We start from the raw sequence: 26695 nt of genomic DNA, 5'->3' as shown, positions 1-26695 counted from the left end.
AACAGCATAGGTGCAAACCCCAGTTTAGAACTGCACAGGGACCACAGAAAGAAAAAGCACAGCAATAAACATTCTGCTGTGATATATTTTGGAGACTATAGCCATAAGAAAGGGTAAGGAAGACATTTTATCTCATGACCCGTGAGGCCAGTAATGTTACTCAAAAAATACACAAAAAGAAAACTGGAATCTCTTCAGCTTCATGCTAGGCTCCAAACTATCCAAATCTAGTTTTGATGTTTCCCAAAATAGAGTCTCAGCCTAGAGTCCTTGGGTTGCATGTGCTGGCTGAGGTTGATGGGTGTTGTAGTACGAAACACTTGAAGGGTAACAGGTTGAGAAAGGATGTCCTCAGCAGACTCTCAATTATTGGAATGTATTCTTTTTGAAGAAAAACTATTTTCTCAGTATATTTTTATTCCCTGGTTGTGTGTTTTGCTGTTTAATTATCATGAAGACTGAAGATCCCAGAAACGTTAGCTTTAGTCAATAGAACAACTAATGAAACATTCGTGTTGCTGTATTTTTTTACTAAGAAGGTCGTGTGCAGGTTTTCTGTTCTCACAATTCTATAATCATTTCTATGAAAATGGGGGGGGGGGTATTGTCCTAGATCTAAACACTTCAATAGATTGGAGATTGATACACAGATACCAACCAAAGTGCTCAGCCCCTCCTGGCAGACATCCACGAGACCTCTCAAGTGCAGGGGTGGTTTTTTTTTATACCAACTTGTAATGTATGTACATTCCTGTTCAGAATAAATCTGAGACTTCCAAATTTAATTGCTAAGTAAGTGAACCAGAGATACATTATGTTAGAATAAAAGCATCTTTTAACTCATTTAATTTGATACACAAAGCTGTAGTGAAACAAGACATAAGACAGTGCAGTGTAAAGAAAAAATAGAGCATGCCTTTAAAGTTAAAAGCCATAATAAAGTTTAACTATGGTTTCAGGCTCCACCACTCTGATTCAACAACCTTAAGACAACTCCATCATTCAGAAATCCCCAGCAGCCTCATCCCTTTGTTTTGCATTGAGGGTGACAGTAAAGACATTCATGTTTCCTTTTAGCCAAGCATTTTTTATACTGCTCTGTCACTTTCAATCACGTTTGAACAGCCACACTTGACAGAGTTGGCCATTCTGGTACACATATCCATTTTAAGGAGGGATCTGCTCTGTCTGGACACAGCAGAGGTGTGCCCCAACCATACAGAAAGGGCATGGGGCAAGCAGACGGGCAGTCTAGTCACCAAAGGATCAAGTACAGTACTTGGTTTGCTATGGATCACCATACAACTGCAAAATGTGCTCTCTAGAAGAATCAAAGCATTGGATTTCAATAACAGCCCCACTGTATCTCCTTCCCATCACTGTGTAGCTTGGATTCCCCAATTCTTCAGATTCCTTGAATGGAGTACGTTCTAGAATTATAAGATTTGATTCTTGTATGTATTGGGGACCTCCTCCTCTCAGGTTTCATACAAGCCACCGGTACTGCACTGGTGATCCAGGTGCCATTGTAAGATCTAGGTATGAGAACTCTCATATGACACATGCCATTCTCGTCCTGCTGCTTATTTCTCCATCTGTCCCATTCTCATAGTTCTTTCCTTGAGAAGTTGAGGATCTCAGATTGGTCCCCTGTTGCTCTTATTTTGCAGCTCCACAAAACTCTGCTTCCAGCATCAGGAATTCTTGATCTGATCCAGAAGAATTCTTTTTATGAACACTTTTCTTTGTATTTAAATGATATTGAAGATGCCAAATGAGCAACCATAGAAAATGATGGGTTCTTTTGAAGGATTCCTACTGAAAAATACACATTTTCACAGAATCCAAATGACTCATCAGCTGATTGACACATCAGACGTTCAGAGCCTCCATTTGAAGAAAATTCCACTGAACTAAGTGAGGTAAAATCAAAATATTGTGGCTTGGCAGGGCTGTGGATGGGGCTATCAGTGACTAGCATCAGTTCCTGGAAGTCATTAATCTATACCACTAAACAAGGAGCACTGGCACTTGGGAGACTTACAAGCTGAGGAATAAATACAGTATATGGAAAATAAATTCAACTTATCACATGGAAATATGTTCAACTATCAAATGCAAGTGCAGTGTGTAACAGGTCTGGAGAGCCTCTCGGGCAGCACAAGGTGGTTACTCTCAATTACTTTCAACAGAGCATATTTGACCAGCACTGGATTTGCCTATGTACATCATCTAATAGAGTCAGTATGCTCCAAAGGATAGCAGGGTTCAAAAACCTCATCAGACAGGTATTCACTGTTTAGCAGGCTCTCTCATACTAAATGGAATGGTGACCTATCTGAGAGGATAGGCAAAAACATTAACATCCTTCAAAGGCTTCCTCAAACAATTAGATCTTAAGATGGATTTTAAAAAATTCTAAGAGTCAGCACCAGTTGTATCTAAAAACGACGGGCATTCCATAATCAGACCCTCATCACAAAGACAACATATACAACATTGCGGGACATAAATATATATAACATTGGTGTCTATTACTGGAAGTGGTTTGAGACTACCATTCTGGACTGATGAACATGGGGATAAGGAAAGTGATTAGGTTATGAAAACTTACCATTACATCTTTCTATAGCCATCTGTTTGATGTAGTAGAACAAATAAAGAATGCAATATCATAAATACTAAAATAAAATAAAATGTTTATATACACAAGAAAGGATAGAAAAAAGAACTGCTAATCCTCCCCCTACCACAAGAAGCCCATCCCCTTCCTTTTTAAAAACAGTGAAATGTTCCTATCCTGGGGTGGCAGAGAAGTTTTCCATTAATGAGATTCAATTCCCCGAAGCTAAAAATACATTCCCAATAAATTGTAATGGGGCATCTTTCTGTTCCTTGCAACTACTTTACAGTGCTATGGGACAACTCTGGAATAAAAATTCGCATTATTGCTCCCTTTTGCAAAATGTGGGTTGCAAGTCATATAATAATTAAGTTAAGTGACTCAGACTATAAGCAGAAGGTCATAAAGCCTTGTGCTTCCCCCCCCCAGAAAAAGCACAAGTTAAAAAGTGAAGCAAAACAAAGCTCTGAACGTTGTCCCCAACCCCAAAGGAGAAGAGCCAGAGGAGAGGGTTTGCCCAACTCCAGAGGACACCTGCTGTGGCAAGAGTACTTAATCCATAATTCTTCCCTTCAGTGTTCTGGCCTTCTTTCCCCAGTCAGGCTCTGAGCTCTATCAAATATTCATCTCCTCTCTCCTTAAATAATAGATCAATGTAATAACAGGCAAAGCACAGTTAATCACAGCTTTTCAAACCCCACACAAAAGCCACCAGGCGATGGGTAGGGACAGGCACAGCAGTGTGGAGGAGGGCAGGGACCCAAAGCATCAGCAGCCTACAATGACAGCACAAACAAGTGGGAAAGCAACTCCATGCCTAGCCCCAAGGCCATCCCCCACAAAAGATGCAGCTGCAGGCCTCCTTCGAGGAGAACCTGTCATGACATAGCCAGAGCCAACAAGCAGGTCTTTCTGGCAACAGGTGCCAAAGCTGGACAGAGAAGCATATGCTCAGTGGGAAGAGAATGCAAAAGTGAGGCGAGGCGCATAGGAGAAGTGTTCATGTCTACACAGAGGTTTAGCATGCTAGCTTCCCCAAACCAAGGACTAGAATTGAAGCAAGCAAGCAAGAATGGATAGCTTCAGTTTACTGGCCGATCACAAAGTCACTGTACAGTCTAGAGCACTGTCACACTCAGATTCTGAAAAGTACAAGAAATGATTACAGGAGGTATTTGCAAAAAGGAGTTGGTGTCCACTGACCAGCTGAGCTACATGAGAATTGAGGACATTGAAAGAGGGAGGTGCATTGTTCAAAATGTGCTATATCAGTGTAGGGAAACTTCATTACTGTCTTTCTGCTACAAAAGATTCCCCCTAGTTCTGTTGTGTTGGGAGTAAGCCCTCAAGAGATGTAGGGATTGCTGCCTTTGCTTTAAGCGAGTACCAACAGCAGGCTGAACTGTGAAGATCATCTGCACCTCTGAAAACTGTATATCCCTCTCTGAAACTATATATATCTCTCTGAAATTGTGTATGCAGAAACTCTCAGAGTCCCTTATTGCTCCAAGAAGCACAATTCTTTCCCTAACAAGAGGCTACTTTTTTAAAAAATGTGACCTTCCATTCCAGGTCACACAAAAACCCAGGAGACAGCCCTGCTGAGCGCAAGGACAAAGTGAATGCTCCTAGGACCTATAGCTAGTGCTTGAGCATTGCATGACAATTAAGTGCAAAACAAAGCTAATTGTGATTGACAGACGCCCCAGAAGCATTCTCGCTCCTTTCAAACCACCCCTCCCTTTCTTGTGACCTTCATGACTAACAAGCAGCAAAAGGGATCATTTTCAAATTGCATAGGTATCCAGTTCGTTTTCAGCTTCTCCCAATATGCCCAGAGTACAGTATATATACACATGTATCCTGAATGCTCCAGACGAGTCTTCACAGATGCAACAGCCATGTTCTCAGTGTGCAGATATAGATGGTGTGATAAAGATCCCACTTCAGCAAAGGTCTCGGCAATCTCCCCCCAGCATCCAAGTTGTCAAGCATTATTAGTAGTCACTGCCAATAGTAGAAGTAGAAAGCACTTAGCATCTCAGAGGAATGGGCTCGAAGGAAGGAAGGATGATAGATTAGATAGCAAGACAGATGTGGTGTTTCTTTCAAGGTCACAGGATCACTGCTCGACTTCAAAAATGCAAACTATTTATTGGCACATCTACAGGTCGCTAGCTTTTGAATGACATCAGTTGCGTCAGAAGTCAACAGGGAAAATGGCAGAGGCTTCTGCAGTAAATTCATAAAATGAAATCATTAAATCAGACAGACCTGGGAATTTTTAATATAGCTGTTTGCAAAGAGCTCAGGGAACTTCAAAAGAAAGGTGTTATATTAGGGCAAAGTATTATTAAGGATGAAGATGGCCTTTGAAACAAACAAGGTGTAACGAAAACATTCTAATAAAGTCCCTATGGAAGGTTTTGTTTTTAACTGCACAGGAGAATGAGATTGGAAAGAACAATCTCTTATACTGTTATTATTGCTAGACTGTTGTGGATGCCAAATTTTCCCCACTGAGCAGTAGCGTCTTCTTAGAGAAAGACTAAATGAAAAGACAGAATGGGAAGCAAAAGATGAAGAAAAAATGGCTCAGAATCTTGCAAGCTGCTCAGAATCTACAGTCCCCATTTTGTTCAGTGTTCTGAAGAGGGGAACATAAGTTAACAACATAAAACCTAAGAAGAGTCCTGCTGTATCAGACCAAAGGTCTATCCATTCAAGCAACCTGTTATCATCGTGGTCAACCAGATACTGTTGGAATCCTACATGCAACAGGACTTGAGTGCAGCAACACTTTCCCCACTGATTCCAAGCAACTGGCATTCAGAGGCATACTGCCTCCACCAGTGGAGGTAGAATATAGACATCATGGTTAGTAGCCAATAGTAAACTTTTCCTCCATAAATTTGAACAATCCTCTTTTAATAAGAACATAGCGACCTGCAAGATAAGCTCAAAATTCTTCAGAATTAGGCTGGATCATTTTGTGATCAGCTACCTCATGCTATCATGTCTAACTGAACTGTCATCATGTCCAGTGCTCAAGATATTTAGTACCACCTTGGCTGATATTTACAACCACTCAAATGATAAAATCACTTTATATTCCTGAATAAGTTTCCATCCTGTAAGAAACACATCACAACATTTCTCCACTGCAACACTATGCAGTTCCAGATGAGGCTGCCAGTCCTCACATAGCCAGCCACAAACAGGATGTAACAAAAAGTCTGTTTGCTTGATTTGTGTATCTGTTCTCTGCATTCAATAGAATTAGCCATGACTTGTTTAGTTTATCCCAATCCAACATAGGATGGAACCCAAGAACAACATAACTAGTTGTGCATGCCTAAGAGACTTTTGGTCTTGTATTTCTCAAACATTCTTCCACTCCACATGTCTTTTTGGACTGAGTGGATTTTCAAAACAACCCACCCTGGGGTGTCTAAAGCAAGTATCTAGATCCCAGTGACTTGCCATTTCAGAGGTGCAAAAAGGCTCTTGATCATCCACTATTGCACGCATTACTTGTACCTGTTTGCAGCCGTGGTTCTTCAATCTGCTGTTGCAATGTGCAGGGAATACATTCCCATTACCAGAGCAATGGAGTTGATGTTTCCTTGCAATGGGATGTGCATTCATTTATATACTGAAAAGTAAATCAGTGCAGTGGGTTGATTCAAGCACTCAGTTGTACATCATCCTCTGCGCTGTCTTATTTTCACTGGAATGAACATCTGAATACACATCACAGCATAAGGAAGAACTGGTGGATGTCTTTGTGTACATGTGCATATACACACATATACCCTTGTTAACAGTTGCATTCTCTTGTGAAAATTGATCGCTAAAAGATGAACCTTGTGCTGTGTGCACAGAGGGGGTGCTCACAAATCTCTCCTCTCCCCATTTTGAGCTAAACATTAATCCCAATCCATATATGGATACATTTGAGATCACAATCTGAATGATCTTCCATTCTGTGTAATTAAAAGCAACCAAATCAGGTTATGGTAGCTCCCTTTGTCCCCAACATAGCCAGCCACAAACAAAGGGGATAAAAATCAATCTGAACTGAATACATTTGTGTTGGGAGCCATAATATGTAGAAGTAGCAACACTAAATTGCTGTTGAATCTCCCAGACTATGCTTTTGAAAAAAACATTACTTGAGGTATCTTTTCTGAACCACTCACTAACATATCCCAATACAGTCATACCTCATGTTGCATCCACTGTGGGTTGCGTTTTTCCAGGTTACGAACATGGTGGACCCGGAAGTGTTAATTTCCGGGTTTTGCCATGCGCGCATGCGCAGAAGAACTCTATCGTGCATGTGCAAAAGCGCCGCTCGGGTTGTGAACTTTTCGGGGTGCGAACGGTACCCCGGAATGGATCGGGTCCACAACCCGAGGTACCACTGTATATAAAAATGGGAAGGGGGGAACCATCCTATTCAGTTTACAAGTGAGTCCTGGTTGCAGGCTGCTTGTGACCAGAATGAAAATTCTTCGCAAAGACTTGTGGAGCCTTAATATGTAGTAGTGGGTAAAATAACAAGATGGAGAGACACATATTTTATTCTTTTTTAAATTTAAAGTCATAATGCTGAAACATGTCAGACTGACAAGTGTGAATACCAGTGCAATGTTTCTAAAATAATAGGTGCTGTTGAGCAAGCTGCCTTGAAGTCACACTCAGTAGAATGGAAGCTCATTCCCTACATTCCAAGTGTGTGTGGGACAAATTCCAAATGCTGGGACTAAGAAGGAGTGAAACAAAGCCAAAGAGACATGCCAAATGGCACTGTCGTTCTAAATTTGTGAACGGTGTATGAACAGTTATTTCTACTCCATTATTGAATAGAAGGGTGTGTGGTTTTGATCAGTGCCTTCATAAGAGACTACTGGAATCCATATGAGCTAGTCTGTTTGCCAAACAGGAAAGCCAAGGTATGTATAACAAATAAGTAAAAAGTATTGATTTGCATGACTATAGACTGAGTCTTGAAACTATAGGTGGTATCCAGTGAAGTAGTTACGGTGTATGGGATGATAGGGGAGGGATAGTACCTCTGGTGGGGGAACACGTTGTGCTCCTTCTGGGGCAGTTTGCCCACCTTTGGTCCCCAACCTATACTCAGCTCTCACCGGTAGCTCTTAGAAGCTGTCCGTATGCAACAGCCCCCAAACTCCTGGAATGGCCTTGACTAACTGACTAAACCAGGTGAGGGTAGCTGATGGGTCTCAAACCCTAAGTGAGTTAGGGACTTCCCCTGCATGTGAAGACAGGCTCTGGTGGATTGAATGGATGAGACCAATAGTGGGTCAAACATTCGAGAAGGTGGTTTCTGCACATGCTGTAGAGCGAAATTAGAGGCAGATGGGGCTTGTCAAACTGGGAAGATAGCCCATCTAGGAGAAGGATAATTCTGACCCTAAACTTCTGCTGTCTTGTGGGATATCTTCAGGAGAAGAAAAGGATGAGGAGTAAACCCTACACAAATCCAGAGTGGAGTCCCTAAGACAGTTGGATGGTGCCCTGTATGCCTCCTTCCGGCAATTCCTGGAGCTAAGCTGGTGCCAAATGTATTGCTCTGTTTTCCTTTGGACCACATTAGTGAGCCTGAGAGGGGGATCTTGTTGTCTGGGCCTCCATACTGCTCAGGCTTGCACTCTGGGGAGGTCACTTCGGTGTTGCTTACACAGCGGTTTGGTTTCACCTGCGGAAGCGCACTCCATTGTCTCTTAAGACAGACAGATGCCAACAAAGGTTAAGTTGAAGTCCTGCTTCAGATTAAGGCCGGATGGAAACTCTATAACCAAACCAAACCCAGCTTTAACAGGTCTGGTGGCACCTAATGTTATTTATCAATGTTAGAGTGCATGTCTGAAGTTTTGTGCTATATATATTGAGCATGGCTTCCTTCACTCTTTTTAGACAGCAGGAGAAAGTAAGGTCAGCCATTTGGACATTATAAACAAGTTATCTCATGGTAAATTTGTTTCAGTTGACAAGCAACACAGTTGTATAACAGATAGACATTGTTAATTATCACCTATCTAATAAGAAATGCTCTAAAAGTGGAATTCATTCTTCACACAACAGAATTCAGGCTAAAACCCTCCTGCGAATCCCTATAAGACCAGTATAGTGCTCCTGGGATGAAAGGAATCTGGGTTGATGTTCTCTTAACTCTAGTTAAGGCAGAATTAAGCAGAAGATGCTAAAGCAATAACACAATGCACTACAATGCTGTTTAATCTGTTCTATTGGACCTCATGTTGTTTGTATTAAACCAAGAACTTGCTGAGAGGTGGTCTTTGTATTCCAGCTTCTCCACTGAGGTTTTAGAGCAAAGGAAACTTTAGAGGAAGTGTTAATAGATCTAAATGACATATTAATGGCTAATAAGGTAACTTTGAAAGTAGCTTCACATGCAAGTGAAATAGTTAAAAGAGCCTATCTACATCCTGACACCTGCATAGCACCTAAACAGCATCAACAGAATGTCTACTACATCTTTTCCCATTCCATTTTATGATTGACCATTTGCAGACTCCATGGCTTACTTACTGGATTTCTTACCCACCCTTCATCATAAGGTCCAGAGTAGATTACAACAATATGAAAATACAGTATTAAAATCGGATTAAACAAGTTACAGGCAGAAGAACATGGGGAACACGTGTCAACATCAGCCAACATTTTTTCTCTCCCAAGACCCAATTGCTCTGTTTAGCAATCTACTCTGATGAAGAGTTTGAGAGCTTGTACACCTTTCGTGTTATTTTGGTTGCCAATAAAGATATTGTCCTAATATGGACATTGGAAGTATCCAAATGCTAGTTTGTTAGTTATATTTTTTTAAAAAAATCAATGTGGTTTACAATCTCAATATAATAAACACACATAATAAAAACCCATTTAAAATCAGAGACCATCAGCAAACTATTATGGAAATATATTTCCATAACTGTCTGCATAAGCCTGGCAACACAGCAAACTTTTCAGCAGGCATTTAAAGGTTGAAACAGAAGGTGCCTGCTGAATCTTTATCGGCAGAGAAAGGTTTTATTTCATGTTGATTCCAAATTGAACCTCGCTAGCTCAGGGGACAACCAACGTCATACCTGCAGATGATCTCAGTGAATGAGGTGGGATATAAGGGTTTAGATAGAACTGAAGGTACTGGACTTACGTTGTTCAGGGTTTTCTAAATTAATACAAGGAATGGGCTTTAATGGGTAAATCTCTCACAAGATGAAGGTGTTCCTCTGATATATTTTCAAGTGCCAGGCATCCCTTTAACTTCAGTGACATCAACATTTTTACCTGCTCTCCATATGTCAGTGTCTACCAAAGGGCATAAACTGAAGAATAACCAACCATCAAACCATCAGGCAGTGAAACTGGTATCTGCTGCTTAACTGAACAACAGCAAGCAAAAAAAAAAACATTAAAGACTCAACATCTTCTCTTATGAATACAGCTCAGCCTCCTTCTCAGTGGGAGCCTAAGAAGTAGGCAGCTAGTAGCTGTCTGTCTTTTCAGGATCTGGCTCCCTGGGCATTTTTATAATTTACCACTATTACAAAAGGAACGTATTTTATTATTGTATCTATTTTGAACTATTGCATGCATTTTGCTATGTTTGTGATAGACGCCATGGAACTTCATGGTTGTTTAGATAACAAATTTATATGCCATGTGTAATGCATACAGTATTTATAAATAGCAGTTGCAGGCGATGTATATTTTTGTCCTACAAGATGTGAGCATGTGGGCAGATCCCAGTAGCTAGCAAGTCAGCAGTACTCTAGCAACAGTATCAGGAGAGCTTCAGATAACACTGATGCCATGCTCCTATCAAGATTGCAGTTGCTTCCTTTATATATGCATACATCTTTTTTAACTGTCACCATAGGACAACAATCACTATCAAGATGTCATCTGAAGCAATTCAAAATTCCAAATAAGACAGATAAACAAGAATTATGTGATGAGAACAGTTACATGTGGCTTATCCAAGAGAAGATACAGACGTAAGCACAATCATGTTCTTTCTTGGATGTGTTACATGTCCAATGATGGACAAAGCAGTCTATCTAAGCTTCTTTCATTTTTTCAGTCTTAAGATCAGTTCAACACATTTCATCATTAATTTGCAATTTTTAAAAACAAGTCCTCACAAACATTTATCAGCATTTTAGTCTGTATTTCTCCTAATACAGTAAACACATTTTATTATGTAATTTTGCCTAATGTGCTTATATTTCCCAATGTAATGTTAGGTTGCATTTCCCCTCTCGCATATGCATTTTATGTGCATTTTTATGCACATTTTATGCTTATATATGCATATTTGTACATATTTTTTGGTTGGAAACTGTACCACCTGTACCACCAACTGTATCTGGGATGATGTGATTTTTCAAAGGATTGTTTCATTTTGCTTTGCATAATTTTTTGGAAAATGTGAATTAAGTAGGCTCACATTTTAATTTATGAACCATGGATAGCATCATGTCAGACAGGAGAGAAAATGATTCCTTTGAATAACCCCAGCAAATAACCTGTGCTCCCTGAAGAGGTCAAAGAGAAGCAGCAGCAGAAAAAATAGCATGCAGGAGATAGCATGTCTGATACTGAGGGATGTGATTGGGCCATCTAATTCAGTACTGATTGGCAGCAGCTCTCCAGAATTTCAGATCAGAATCTTTTCCCAACTCTATCTTGAGATTCTAGGCATTGAACCAAGCGAAACACACACTCTACCACTATCTACGGCCATAAGACCCCTTTGGGATAAAGAACTGCATTTCCACAGAGACAAACCCATATCACACCCACACCAAACCCATCAAAAGGTAACTGAATGGAACTATAACCACCAGTTGTCCTGTTTTGAAGAGGGCAAACATTGTAATTAGAGTCTAAGAAGGAACTAATGTGTACGCCAGTGTGGTGTAGTGGTTAAGAGCGGTAGACTCATAATCTAGGGAACCGGGTTTGAGTCTCCGCTCCTCCACATGCAGCTGCTGGGTGACCTTGGGCTAGTCACACCTCTCTGAAGTCTCTCAGCCCTACCCACCTTGCAGAGTGTTTGTTGTGGGGGAGGAAGGGAAAGGAGAATGTTAGCCGCTTTGAGACTCCTTAGGGTAGTGATAAAGCGGGATATCAAATCCAAAATCTTCTTCTAAAGATTAGTGTAAACATTAAGCCATCATAGTGGCTAATAAGCAGCTGGCCTTTCTCTTCCTTCACATGACACAAAAAAGCCTGGGCCATAACATCAGCTGAAGTTGGCTTTTGTGATCAGGGTGAGAGAAGGACAGGAAGTTCTGGTAGTGTAAAATATATTCTTAATCTCGCAGGCCATCACCAGGATAAGAGTATTTAAGCCCTTTTCCCTACCCTACCAACTTCTTTGAAAATTCTTGCCACCCTTTCTTGGGAATAGTGCAGGTGTTTTCCTGTCAACTCAGGACAGATAGAAATTATTAACCTGTCTGTATACTGGGCAGCCAACCAAGGTGTTTTGTTTTTGTTTCTTTTGCCTACTCTGTACTCAAACCTCTGGTGGTTTGAGGACAGTTTGAGTGGAGGTCATGTTAATGAGGTCAATTAGTCACATTTAGGAAGGTGGCGTGCGAAGGCGAACAGGTAAGGAATGAGTTAAAGTGAGTACCTTAGGTAGTCAGCCACTCTTCAGAGTGATAGGTGCTTCCTGAAGCTTGCCACTCAGGCCTGTTGGATCCATGGGCAGGATACAGAGCACCTTTGAGTCACCCCATTGGAGATGTGGGACCCCAGCAGCACTTGAGAGGCTTCCCTACTCACCTGAGTGGGCAGGCCTTAAGGGAAAGTGCAGGGATAATTCCTGCCACTATCATTAAGCAGGGGTTTGCTCACCTCATACAGGTAATGCTGTATAGATCAGATAGCTTCCTAAACTGTCACCATTTCCTGCCAAATTTAACTGTAAATTAAACATGTGGCTCTAGTGCCACCCAACACCTTGTGCCTTGCTTCTTTATTTCCATTTTCCCTATTTGTTAACAGGGGTGGTTGGTTTTCTTTCTTTCTTTCTTTCTTTTTCTCAATTGCACATTTTTCTGGGAGTCTATGGCAAAAAATACATCTCCCATGAGAACGATGATGAATAAAAGAATACCAATAAAGCCAAGAATAGCCTTTTAGTCTTGGAATAGCCTTCTGCTGTCAAAACACAGCATTCACTCATAAATTTGGCAACAGTTAAAAGAGAAGTTGGTAAGCCACAAACGTGATACAGGTCCTCACATATCAATGCTCCATATGCTCGAACTGCATGAAACTACAAAATAACCAGCTCTTTGAGCCTCTTTTAGAAACAAACATCAGTTATCTTGTTGGCTAAAGGATCTATACTGGGACAACAATTATGAATCTCTGTTTTAGATAAAGTATCTAATAAGGCAAGAGCAGTATGAAACGAAGTTGTGAGCTAGTGTGTATCATTTATGACAATTACTGATTTAGGAATAGTATGAACGTGAAATTTACTCAAATCTAAACCACCATTCTGGTTATAGTCATTAAATAGCCCTGCTTGTTATAGTAATGCATTGTAGCTTCATATAAATGGGAAAGGCCATAGAGTAGTAGCAGAGCATACGCATTTATTTTGAAAATAAATATGCATGTCAGTCTTCAGTATAAAATATCCTCAGGGCAGCTAATAATAAAAGAATTATAGAAAGTCTCAGGTTCATTCCTTCTTGGAATCCCTGGTTTAAATGACTCCCCAAGTTGCTTCCAGTCCAAATAGAAGTGCTGGGTTAGATGGACCAATGGTATAAAGCATATCTTTGCATCTTGAAAAAACAGACTGTTTTCCAATACAAGAGGAACATTACTAATCATTGAACTGAGCAGATTTCCTCTAGTATTTCATAGTAGCATACCTGTGATATCTATTTGAGCATCTTCAGCTTCTGCTGCTGCTGCTGCTGCTGCTCTGCTTTTCTTCTCCAACTCTTTCATTTCAGGAACGTAGAAGTCCCCTTGACGGGCAAGGGGGCATACAAAGTAGATTTTGTTGCCTTTGTAGATTTCCAGTCTGGGATGGGCACACAGTTTCCGCTCCTAAAAGAGATAAGACACACAGCATTGAAAACGTTCCCCCCACTCCCATTGTGTTACTACAAATGCATACATCCACAGACAGATTTTCCAGAGGCCCCAGGAAGGACCTGCATGTGCCCAGGTGGCCCTAATCCTCATCTATATTCACTGTCTCCTCGACCAACCACTTCCCTACTTTGGTCTCCTCTGGAATTGCTGCTTCTTTATCCCCATAGTCTAGGGGTGGGGATCTAAGGCCCAGGTTCCAATATGGCCCTTTAGGCTTCTCTGTCAGGACTTTAGGATTCTCCTTGGGCCCCACACTCCCTCTCCATGAACCACACTTTTCACTAGAAACTCTGTTCTGCAAGCTCCACAAGTGCTTTTGCCTGGCTGGAATATGCATTTGAACTGGCACATCCTTGCCTAGAGGAGACGTGTGTGTGTGTGTGTGTGCGCGCACATAGAAACCTCTGGCTTTTGCTTGGCCAGAATGGAGCCAACTGTACATGGTGAGAGTCACATGTACATGGTGAGAGTCACAACCATGGCTCCACTCACCTTTGCCTCTGGCCCCACCCACCACTGGCATGTAGCTCCCAGAAGCATGCCCATTGGCAAATGTGTCCCCCAGACTGAAAAAGATTTCCCACCCTTGCTCTAGTCCCTATAGGCCTATACTTTATTGCAACGCACTGTAAAATGGAAATTTTATTATTCCTTCCCTGCCTATTCATGTCTCAATTTCCCCTCTTCTTCTTTTGTTTCTCTGTGCCTATTTTTTTTTTATTCTGTGTAGAGGCCTGTCATACCTGTTCTATCATACCATATAAATAAGTCACAACTTTCCAGATCAGCACTCCAAGGAGATTGGCATGCATACCAAGACATAGTTGTCCAATTCCCAATCTTCTGTCATTTTCTGGCACCGGGAGACCAAATTTTAAAAAGTTTGATCATCTAGTGAAAGGGAGCAGGAGCCCTCATGCTCCAAGATAAAACAGATAATAAATTGCAAAAGATGGCTTAGCAGATCAATGAACTATACCTCTGAAGCAAATCCATATTCCATTGTTCAGAATTCTAAAACCTCTGCCTTAAGCATCAATATAAAATACTCTGCGATTCATTTCAGAAAGAATATACAACACATAATCAGTGGGTAAAATAGCTTTTAAAAGTTCAGTTTTTCAATCCTTCCTAAATTATCATGCTATTATTCATGTTTCCACATTATCTTCTCCTGGTTCATTTATAAATTACACCAAGCTCAGCTGGTGTAAAAGCAAAATGGTAGAGCACATAATTTCTACACAACATGGCCAGAGGTTACCAGTAGTCCTGGCTGATCTAGTTAAAAGATAGGAGAAAAAAGACCACACCCCGAAATCCTTGGGTGGTGCGGCCAATTAGTATTGAACCATTTACTCAGTATAAGGCACCTATCAAATTTATGAATTTGCCTGGCAAGTAATACATAGATGAAGCCAGGTCATCTGTTTTCGCAGGTAATTAACATATTAATATTTACTCAGTACTGCTCATGGTGTTTTTGTCATCTAAAAGAAAGAACAAAGTAGAAACTTCCCTTTCTGCGTGTTATTGGGAAGTAGTCCAATGGACAGGCAGGTAAAGTGTCCCCCCACCCCCTGTGAGGTCTCTTTCCCCTCAACTAGCTGGCTCTGTGCAGCTACTACAGTGGAATGCACTTCCAGCCCTTCCAGCTGAGATCCTTACAGGTTCCTTTCACATTGCATCCCCAGCGAGGGAAGGACTCTCATGGAGTCATGGGGTGGCAAGCCTGCCAGAATCCTCTTGTCTGCAGGGCACTGGGGCAATATCAGCTCCTGAAGGTACCATCAGTGGGCCTGGGAGACTGGTTCTAGATTTTGTGCCATTCATTTATTTTAGTACAGTAGCACCTTGGCTTATGTTACCCTCGGGTAACGTAAACTTTGGGTTGCGAAAGCGGCCAAGCCGGAAGTGTTTTGCCGCGTGTGCATGCACAGAAGCGCTCTACCATGCCGTGTGCATGCGCAGAAGCATTCCCTCTGGTTGCGGAAACCTCAGGATCTGACCAGAGCTCCAGAACGGATCCCGTCTGCAACCGGAGGTACCACTGTATTTAAAATTGTAAACTGCTTCGGGTGCCTTAGCAGAAAGGTAGTTTGTAACTGCAATAATAAATATACCTTCCTGCTCCAATCAGTCTCCTCACCCACTACTGCCATTTCAGGCCAGGCAGTACATTTCCTCACACACCTGGTCTTCCTGCCCTTGCCCTCTCTTTGATGGCATCACTGCAGCACAACTGTCATTACAACTACAATTATTGCTCACAACACGCTATGGTCCACGGGGTCATGAAGAGTCGGACACGACTAAACGACTACACAACAACAACAACATATGCCAAATGCAGCAATAAAGTGAGTGCAAAATTTGAGCCATCACAGAAAAAGTAAAGTGTCTTTGATCTCGCAAGGAGGTCTTTCCCTCTTTTTCCACTCACTTCAGCCTGATTCTACCCTAAACAACCTGGAGGCAGAAGTAAGTTATGAAATAGTTATCACTTCCACACTGGTACTGAGTCAAGAGGACAGGGTGTATTTGAAGAAAAGATGGGGAGTGGGGATGGAAGATTAATATTCGATGATATCTGGGGGAAGTTTAATAATAATATTTATTATTTATAAGCTCCTCAGACACTCAACATGGTACAGTTTTGTTTATATATTCTCTCAATTTTGTCTTACGTATTTATCTATTCTATATAAAATAGTAAGGCACCCAGAAAATACTGCATGTTACTTTTGACTTGGGATTTTGTTGACCCTGAATCTTCGAAACACAATAACAGCACCAAAAATGTAAACAAATATATGAATAACCACTAACAGAGACCAAAAGTGCGTTACCTCTGTGTTTTCAAAACTAGTTTTCTACTTCTATGGGAGACAGGAACCCTAATATTTTGTTTCAAGTTTCAGGTTTAAAATGTATTTGTCTTAGTGATCAGTCTGGCCCAGGGACTCACATTTCTCTTTGGTTGCTCCCTGGAAAACAGATGTTAGTCTGCTGCCCATTTATAAAGCATTTTGTAATGTTGACCCAAGCAACGGGGATTTTAGAGGAGGCCAGCTGCTGCTCCTAGCAGGGAGCTGGCACAGCCAAAAACCTTCCCCTCTGCATGTATGTAAGACTCTTCTGAAGAAGCCCCAAGCTTCACTGAGTTATTAATCCAATCCGGGAAACACAGATAAAAGTAGCTCCATCAAGGAAAGTTCCAAAATGGTGTTTGTCAGAGCCTGATGACTCCTGCCTTTTCCTTTGCCCTTGTCTTTAGATAGAGTCCCTTGATTCTAGGTGAATCCCTGGCTTTTAAACATTCCACACTGCTTGATGTGCAGCACCCATTTGGGAAGTCTACAAGTGCCAGCAGAGCAGGAGAGGGGACGGATGGCAAAAGCGGGCGTTAGATGGCAAAAGCAGGCGTTAGATGGATCAAAGAAGCAAGGCCCTGATGAGCTGTGCAAGGAATGGACTTTGCACTAAAAGAACAGCTGGCCATTCTAATGAACGCCCACATTCTGCCCTCCCAGCAGCTGTGTTGCTTGACATATATTATGGTTTACATGGAGTGTGTGCCTGAGGAGTGGGGAGTAAGATGCTTTGCTAAAATGCTACAAATGGGTGGGAAGGAGGATTAGTTGCTATCCTCTAAAATAAATGTCATCTACATTGTGCATACAGACTTCTGCTCATGTCCCCAAATAGCCTTGTTGATCAGAGTGTTGCCAGCATACTCTGTAACATGCTGGCTGCTCTGTAGCCAGAAGGCCTGTGAAGCAAACTCCCCAAGAAGGTTGGATATGACATCACCATAGTGCTGTACTGTATTAGCAGAAGAGTGGATGGAAAAGGAGGACGTGTTTAGAAGGTCAAATGAATAGTAAATAAAGGGGAGGGGAACACCACAGGGAATGTTAACCCACAAATTAGGAGTGAGGTCAACTATTTCTTTTTAGGTGACCAGCTCATATTCACCCAGGGCTGTCAGTTCTGTCTGACAGTTTTCAGCAGTGATGACAGTAAAGAGAGTTTAGAAGTCCCAGTCTACTGCATAGTGAGAAAAATTTCCTCTATCATCTGTTGATGTGGACTCAGTTCCATGAAAGCTTATGCCATAATACAATTTGCTAGTCGCCCAGCTATTCTTCTCACTAACAAAAACAGACATTATTTTAAAATTGAATGGTGTGTGTACATGTGAAGAAGAGCACTGAAGAAATAATTTGGGGGCGGGGTATTGAAAAAAAAATGCTGCAAGCTAGTCAAAACCTTCTCTGGGAATTGAAACTTACACAGACTGTTGATAAGTTTAAGTGCTCTCTTATTCCTCCATATCATAACCAGTAAGAACCAAATGGGAAGTCTTAAGGCTAAGATATGGCAGTGACTACCTCTGACAAAGTTTTATTGCTTGTCAATGTGGATGTCAGTCACTGTCCAATAGCTATCCATGACACTTGCACAACCCGATCCTATAATTGCTTTTGGAAGGGAAATAAATTTGCCAGGTGACAAAAATCGTCTCCATTTTTTCAGCAACAAAACATTCTAATATTCCAACAACAGAAGTTGTACCTTGAGCTCATGCAGACATAAAGCTTCCCATTGATTAACCATAGTTATGGGATTAGAAGCAGGCTGTGGTCAGTGGCATTTTATCACCATGTTATTTGTTTGTTTATTTTAAACACTTCTTAAGTTTAGGCCCAACTGCACTATTACTTTCAACAAATGTTTTTCGCATGAATTAAAGAATGGTTTTTTAAAAAATGTTATGACATGCTCAGAATAATTTTCTTCCAGCTTCATGGCTATGTCACACCCATAAATAAAACTAGCATGCAATGATGTATACACACACAAAAAGCACTATATAAGTGTGGAAAGTCAATTGCAATTCCATATGTAGCTTACTGCAGAAGAGCAATGACTAGGTAGTACTAGGAGTCACCAAACCTTGAGGCAACCCAGGTGAAAAATCATTACAATGCAATTCCATTATGTTGCTTAAATGTTAATATAGTGCAGTGTAAGAAAACACTTCCTTGAAGTCATCTAAAAGAGTACCTTTTTCTCCAGCATTTTCAGATTCACAAGAGGAAATAGAAGCAAAGAGGAACTGATTTATTAGCTCTGCAGGGAAGTTTGCCTCAATCTAATTATTAAAACCAAGATCTGATTTAATTCCTCCACCACCCCAACTTCCTGGTAGCTTAAGCAAAATCCTGCTTATGAAAAAAGCACAATATACGGTACTGTATAGTCAATCACGTCAGACATCAACTGCTTCCAGCGGTTAGTGATTTCCAGCATTTTGCAGACAAAAATAGCAACGTATAGGTATACTTGTAAAACCTCTATTCTCACACCAATGACCATTGCCTGAGTACACGCTCACCCCCATGCTTTAACATGTTATTTGTTGTATTCACTTATGGTCCTCCAGATGTTGCTGGACTACAAATCCCACCCGTCCCTACTGGGATGACCAATGATCGGGGTGATGGGAGTTGTAGTCCAGCAACATCTGGAGGGCTACAGGTTCCCCACTCCTGACTTATGTTGATGGACGGGAAGCTCCATTTGCACTCTGGTGCAAACTGAACTTTTAAAAAAGATACTCCCAAAGTAACTTAAGAACAAAATAGGGACAAGTGATTTAATAGGGAAAGATGCGAGAATTTGTTTTTTCAACATGCCACATAAAAAGTATTGGGGTGTGGAACACTGATGCAGCTGCACACATTCAGCATTAATGGTGGAGAGAGAGACTACAATTCCAGGAGAAAGAAATAAGCCCGTGAAAATTAGTACTGGGACAGTGTCAGATAGAAATGAACTGAACTGTAACCAGAGGGCAGGTCTGAATGAAAGCCAAGATTAGCTGATTCTTTTCTTTTCTTTTCTTTTCTTTTTAAACCTCCCTCCCTCTGTGATAAAAAGCCATTTAAAATCAATACTTCTGTATTTTAAATAACACAGATTCTATAGCTATACAGTGGTACCTCGGTTTATGAACACAATTGGTTCCGGAAGTCTGTTCATAAACTGAAGCGTTCATAAACTGAAGCAAACTTTCCCATTGAAAGTAATGGAAAGTGAATTAATCCGTTCCAGACGGTCCGCGGAGTAAGTGTTCATAAACTGAAGCGAACTTTCCCATTGAAAGTAATGGAAAGTGGATTAATCCGTTCCAGATGGGTCCATGGAGTACTTAAACTGAAGCGTTCATAAACTGAAGCATGGGTGTAATTGGTTCCGGAAGTCTGTTCATAAACTGAAGCGTTCATAAACTGAAGCGAACTTTCCCATTGAAATTAATGGAAAGTGAATTAATCCGTTCCAGATGGATCCGCAGCGTTCATAAACCGAAAATTCATAAACCGAGGTGTTCATAAACCGAGGTTCCACTGTACTTGAAAAGATTTGCTTCCTTACAGATTGACCTACACACTTGGTAGCAATCATGTATTTGAAGTTGTTGACTGCTACATATCTTCTGCAAATCAAAGCCACCATCCTGACTTTGCAGCAGAAAAATGGTATCTGGGGGTTCCTGGACCTGTGTTTGCCCCTGCAAATGAACATAGATCAACTCTACATTTTTAACGTACCACTTGATCTTGGGTCATCCAGAGTCAACTACCACATAAAAAACCCGCTCACCTTTTTTGGGTGGGCGGTGTTGCAGCCAGGCATCAAAGCCCCTGCAGTGATCCGGTGGTGGTGGCGGGGATTGATGCCCTCCCCATTGCCTTCCGGGCTGTGTTGCCAGTGCTGAGCGGGGCCCTGCCAACGGGTGGCCCTGCTGACCAATCAACACCAGCGGGGGCCATGGCTGTGGGAAACTTAAACCACGGCATGGCCAGGGATCCCTCCTCTTGCACTCTTCGACGGATCTCCCAACCCACCCACCCTCTCTTTTTATGCTTTGCTATAACATGACCTTGCTATGGACAAATGTCGGCCGACATATTGTTGGGGCTGGGTAGGAATTTTTTCAACTTGGCAAAATGGCAAAATGGCACCTGCCCTTTGGTTTTTGCCTACCTTGTAGCAATCATCACAACTTTGTGAGGTTAGGCAGTGGGTAAGCCTTTGTTTGGACAGAGGGGAGGTTGTAGCCTCCACCTGCCCCTCCTCATTAAGGGTATCCTGTTAAAGGAATCCAGGGGTGTGGATTCTGTTTGATGCCCGGGTGTGGGCTAGGGCCATGCCACAATTCCAACAGGGACCCCTCGGGGTGCCCCTATTTGATGTAAATCATAGGGCTCCCCTTATTGGTGATTTACAATTAGATGGACAGGAGTCGAGATATAGCCTGGCTTCACCCAATGCTTAAACCAAACCACTCACATCTGTAACCAATAAAGTTCTGGCCTATTTGAACCCATAAACCTAAATACTCATGTTGATGTGTTTATTAGCCACTAGGGAACTGTGGGTCATGGGGCCTTGGCACACAACGTCTAATAGATCACATGAAACCTGCCCGTGGCTCAGTGGTAAAGCATATGCTTATGCAGTTAGTCCTATGTACAGTCTCTGAGGTTGAGTATCTCTAGTTAAAAGGTAACACATCAGAGCTAGGAAAGCTTACTACCCTGTTTCCCCGGAAATAAAACATACCCATAAAATAAGCCACAGCAGGATTTCTAAGCATTTCTGCAATATAAGCCATACCCCGAAAATAAGACATGGACGCGCGCCTCCCGGCAACAGCTCGCTGCCCTCAGCCATGCCGCACTGTGCGGAGCCCTTTCCGCTGGAATAAGACACACACACCCCAAAAAATAAGCCATAGTGTATCTTCTTGAGGAAAAATAAATATAAGACAGTGTCTTATTTTGGGGGGAACACGGTATCAGAGCCCTTGGGAGAGCAGCTGCTAATCAGTAAATTGTATGGACCAAAGGTCTGACAGTATATAGGGCAGCTAGTTATAATCATGTTAGGTTTTTTTCTTTTTGAGAATGCAGTTGTAAAGTAGCTAGCACATGTTAACAATAAAAATTTAATAACTGCAATCTTATAGCAGATTTCCACTGGGACTTGATTTATTATTACTATTATTTCTAATTCTGATCTAGTATAGTTATTAAAATAAGGGGAGCATCACATCCCTTTAAGGGCCAACGTATATTGTGACTTTGTTGAAGGCAGAGCTGTAAAAAAAAAAAAAAAATGCAGACAAAGAGATAGATGCCTCCAAGAGGTTATAGGGAAGGGAAAGAAAGGATCCATTCCAAAACAGGTGAAACAATATCAAACACAGACCAAAAGTGTATTAAATAGAAAGTCTGAGTTACATTTCTTTTAGGCAGAGCCGACACATCTCATAACTGTTGATTTTTTAAATGACAAACCAAACAAGAAATGTCCCTGCTGCTCTGTCCCTTGGGTCTCAAACTCAACAGCTAGCAGCATATCAGAAAACTGAAAGATAGAAAGATATTTTTGGCAATAAATTCCAGAGGCATGATTTTCAAAGACTTACAACATACACTGGATACATTCAACTAGCACTCAGGCATGAAGAATCCACACACCCAACACACACAAAATCTCATTTATTTTGTACCACAGTGATAAGAGACTTTAGAAAGAGAGCCTGGTTTCACTAATATCTACAAACAAAAACAGCAGTATTTCAGCTGATACCCAAATATTGTTTTCAAAATTCAAACCTATTGTTATTTTTTCTCCCCACCTCCACCCCCAAGCATTTCAACTAACCAGCACATTTACACATGATTAACAGTGCAATCTATTCCTGTTTTGTGTTCAGTGAAGCTTACTTCCAGGTAAGGATGCATAGGAATGCAGTCTAAGTTTTTGATGTATACAAGAGGGGCATTTTCTTAAAATGTCCAAAGGAACAATAGATAAAAGGGTAAAGGTAAATGACCCCTGGGTGGTTAAGTTCAGTCAAATTTGACTCTGGGGAACAACAGATTGCAGCCAATATACCCCCCACCTCACTGCTCTACCAATCCCATTAAATATACTGCTTATGCTATAGGACAGAAAAAGTTCAAAATGTCAAAGTGAGGAAGGAAAGTGAGGAGGTGGCCTGGTTGAGCAAACTATGCTTCTTCCACTTCTTTTAGAAATACAGGCATGCTCTCTGGATTACCACCTGGCAATCCTACAAACATCAAGATGAAGAAAGTAGGTGTCTGTATAGAATGCCCTACCTTAGTTACAAAGCTGTAATTTGAAGAAAATAGTGGATTATGCTTATTTTAATACAGGAAGGAACTTGTGTAACCCAAATAATAAAGAGAGATCCTTCAAACATTTGAGCACATCAGGAGGAGATGTGGAAGAGAATCAAAATGGTACTGTCCCAGCTCCTAGGTATATTCTCCTTTCAGAGCATAATATTGTGTGAAAAAAGGAGCAGGTCATTTACATGTTATCCACTTACATCTTTGAAGGCAGAGTCGGACTTTGCAATGATAGCCAATGCATCAACTGAAGTATTGGTAAGCCTGTTTTCCTATTGTATTTGCTGTTTTTCTTGTTTGTATGCTTCATTTTGCAACATCTCTTGTTAAGTTGTTATGGGGTTTTTTGGGGGGGGTTGCAAGTACATCAAGGTTTAACATTTCATATAATAGGCTTTTTTAAAAAAAAATCAGAGACATTATCATTGTAACTAGCCAAATTTTGAATTATAGAATGTGGCATAATGACCTAGTCATTTTCCTTCATCCAGGAAGTTCTTTCATAGGCTCAATGCTTCAGATGAGCTCCTTATATGTTAGAGTGGTCTGAGATCATTATCAGAAAGCTTATTGCCTCAGAATATGGCTTAATACTAATAATAAGGCTTGATAAGTATAAAGAGCATTCTTAGGTTTAGGAGTTAGAAAGGAAAAGAAGGTTGGCTTTTGTGATTGATTCACTGGTTTAGCTGTACAGTAAAGCTTTCAAATGTTCCACTACTCTTTCTGCTGAAACTATGACTGCTTAATCCAGCTTGGCTGTTTACCACTGATGGATTCACAAGGTCAATTAGTATGTTAATAATAAATCAGAATGCAATAGAGCTTGCACAAGTTTTTGGATTTACAGTGATTCAAACATACCATCCAAGTCACAGTGACCAAGATATATTTGCACCTTAGAGATGAAAAAAAAGGGATACTCTGTTAAGGAAGTGATCATTCCTGTAAACGGCAATTGAAAGACTGAATAAGGGAAAGGTGGAAAATCAGAAAGCTTAAAGAGGTATGTTGGAATCCTCAGAGTATGACCATATGATAGGATGCATGTTTGGTATGCAGTTCAATCTCAAGTTCAACCCTCTGCATCTCCACATAGGGTTAGAAAGAACCCTATCTCAGAACCTAGGGAACCACTGCCAGTCAGTGATACTAAGCTATATGGACCAGTGGTCTGACTCAGTATAAGGGCAGCTTTCTGCGTTCCTAATCAGAACATGTAGGATGAATTATGGAGGTTCTGGAGAGAAAATGTAAGCGAGGTGTCGATGTGAAAGCAAAAGCGTTGAAGGCAATAAGATAGAAATATAAAAAAGTAAAAACTGTGTGTTGCATAAACAAAAAGATTGCACAGAAGGGAAGAGTCCCAGTGCTGTCCTCTGATTTCTTTGTGTGCGATTTAATACAAAGAAGATGAAAGGGAGAGGCTATTGAGACAGCAGCTGTAGAGGTATTATTGAAAAGGTGGCAGCCCATTTTTATTCAAATTCAAATGATGTGGGGCTCAAGATGTTGAAGAGGTTGTGGACACCAATATTAAGGCTTTTTTGTTTCTTATGATGATACATTCTGAAAACAGCAACAAGAATAAGTATAGTTCTAGCAGGAGAACTTCGGGTGAGAAATGAATGTGGAGCTAGCTGATAAAAAACAGCAGTGGCCTAAGAGAGCAGCAGGAGTGAGTAAGGGAATGGGTCTTAACAAAACAGACAGCACAACAAAAGACACTGGCATTGGGCGAGCTTTGATCTATCCCCAGTCGTTTTGAGGCTCTGGGAAAGAGATTGGCAGATTTTTACCTCCACTCCTGATGGAACTTTGATGGAAATTCGTAGGCTGAAATTTATGACCGATCAAGGAGAGCAGGCAGGTGGTTGGCTGGTACTTAACCAAGTGGCAGAGGTGGCTGAGAAGTCAATTCACTGGCATGTAAGTCAGTGCTGATTGCGAGAGAGAAAGAGACTAAAATGCAATTACTAAAATACATCGACAGAGCACATCTAGATAGAAAATGGAGGAAACTTGCCATAATTTAGTGACAATTCTATAATGCAGTAGATCAATAGTGCAGAAAGAGAAGTGGCTGATTTAGAAACAAATTAGAGACAACCTCTGTCGATTTTGCAGGTAATCAATAAATGGAGTGGCTGGAAAGAGGAGGCAGAGTTTATTAGGCAAGACACTTGGTCAATGAGCTGGTATAACCTGTCAGCAGGGATGCTGCTCTTGGTGTTCCTCCAGCAACACACAGAAAATAGTTTAAATGGATATAGACTAGCTAGCATCAGGCTTTAAGATTGGGCAATGCAACTGGAGTAAATGGGGATGACTGGACTTGAACAATAGCTTATATTTGTATAATACAAAGAAATTAAGCAAATAAACATTAAAACTGGGCAAAAATATCTGAATTCTATCCCAATCCCATCTTCAATTATCAGAACATTCTTTTATTCTAATTTCAATATATGATTTTTGCTAGAATTTGGAGTGTTTTGAGTCTAAATGCCATGGGAAACTGTGAAATGCACAGAAACCTCAACACTGTACACATACTGTACATTATTTTGTTTATTGTGCCAATAGTGTATAATCATGATGCATGGGCAAAAAAATTTAAAGCTGAGATCATCAGTATATCAAATCACAATTCCACTGCGTGGATTCAGTAGCACATACCAGTTACGACCTTCTCAACTACGTTTCTGCCTTGTAGCTTTCTCCTGTTTCTGCCAATGCACACACTCTAGGAGACAGTCTGCACTACCCAGCACACACATCAGATAGGAAAGGCACAAGCCAGTTGTGTCTCACATCTGCTCTTGGATAGGAGGATGAAAGCAAACAGCTACAAGATGAGTTCAAAAGGTTTCCAAAAGGAAAGATGAAAACATTCTAGACTCAACACAAGTTGTTCCTCAGGACCAACAGTTAGAAAGAAACTCTCTTTGCTATTTCACCCCTGGCTTGTGGAGGAGAGGGACTGTTGCACACAAGCTCCTATTCCCCATGCCCCCAACTAATTAACGATCCCTGTTACTCTGGTGCCTTTTGCCCAGATCTCTTTCTCCATCTGGTTTAAAGGGCAACTAACAAGAAACACAAGCACACAGAGTCTGGCTTGCTGCCCCACAGCTGGTGCCCTAAAATGCTTGGCACAAGATCATTTTATTTCATAAAGGGCAAGAAAGTCCCAATGGCAAACCAGCTCTCTGCCTGCTTATGCCACCTGTTGTCTACGAAGTCCCAAGTCCTTTTTTGCCGCTGCCAAGGCTGTAAACTCTTTGGGCACAGTAATCCTTGTGATTGTATTCCCTCTTCCCAGAAGTTATGTAGTCTTTGAAGTTGGGGCAGGCGGAAGAGTTTATTTGCTCAATCTGCCTTAGAAATAACTGTTTGTGCATTTATAGCGCTCAGCTACCCAACCGTGCCACTCTGGTTATTGGACTAAACTGCTGGGAACAACCAAAGTGAGATAGTAAGCAGGGTGCCCTCATGCCAGAGGAACAGACTTTGAAGCTTAAGGGCAGAATGAAGCCATACAGAAGATATATGGATAAATGAATAGGGGCTTCCTTGCTTTCCTTTTTGTAAAGTGTCTGTTGCCTCTGTGTGTTTTTCACTACCAGAAGCAACCTATACGCTGCAATCCTAA

General features: G+C 41.2%; 1 protein-coding gene across 4 annotated transcripts in view; it reads right to left on the bottom strand.

The window, feature by feature from the left end:
• TEX264 (testis expressed 264, ER-phagy receptor) overlaps nucleotides 1-26695 on the bottom strand; it is a 151718-nt gene that overhangs the window by 25946 nt on the left and 99077 nt on the right. For all 4 annotated transcript variants that reach the window (XM_035106078.3, XM_060271521.2, XM_088662196.1 and 1 more), the window contains exon 5: nucleotides 13579-13759. In XM_035106078.3, coding sequence (XP_034961969.1) covers nucleotides 13579-13759 — 181 coding nt within the window. The remainder of the gene's footprint in view (nucleotides 1-13578; nucleotides 13760-26695) is intronic.

This window comes from Zootoca vivipara, chromosome 2, assembly GCF_965207765.1.
Source record: "Zootoca vivipara chromosome 2, rZooViv2.hap1.1, whole genome shotgun sequence".
Classification (NCBI taxonomy): domain Eukaryota; kingdom Metazoa; phylum Chordata; class Lepidosauria; order Squamata; family Lacertidae; genus Zootoca; species Zootoca vivipara.
The sequence above is the reverse complement of the archived record's forward strand: the minus strand, read 5'-3'. Positions and strand labels throughout refer to the sequence as shown.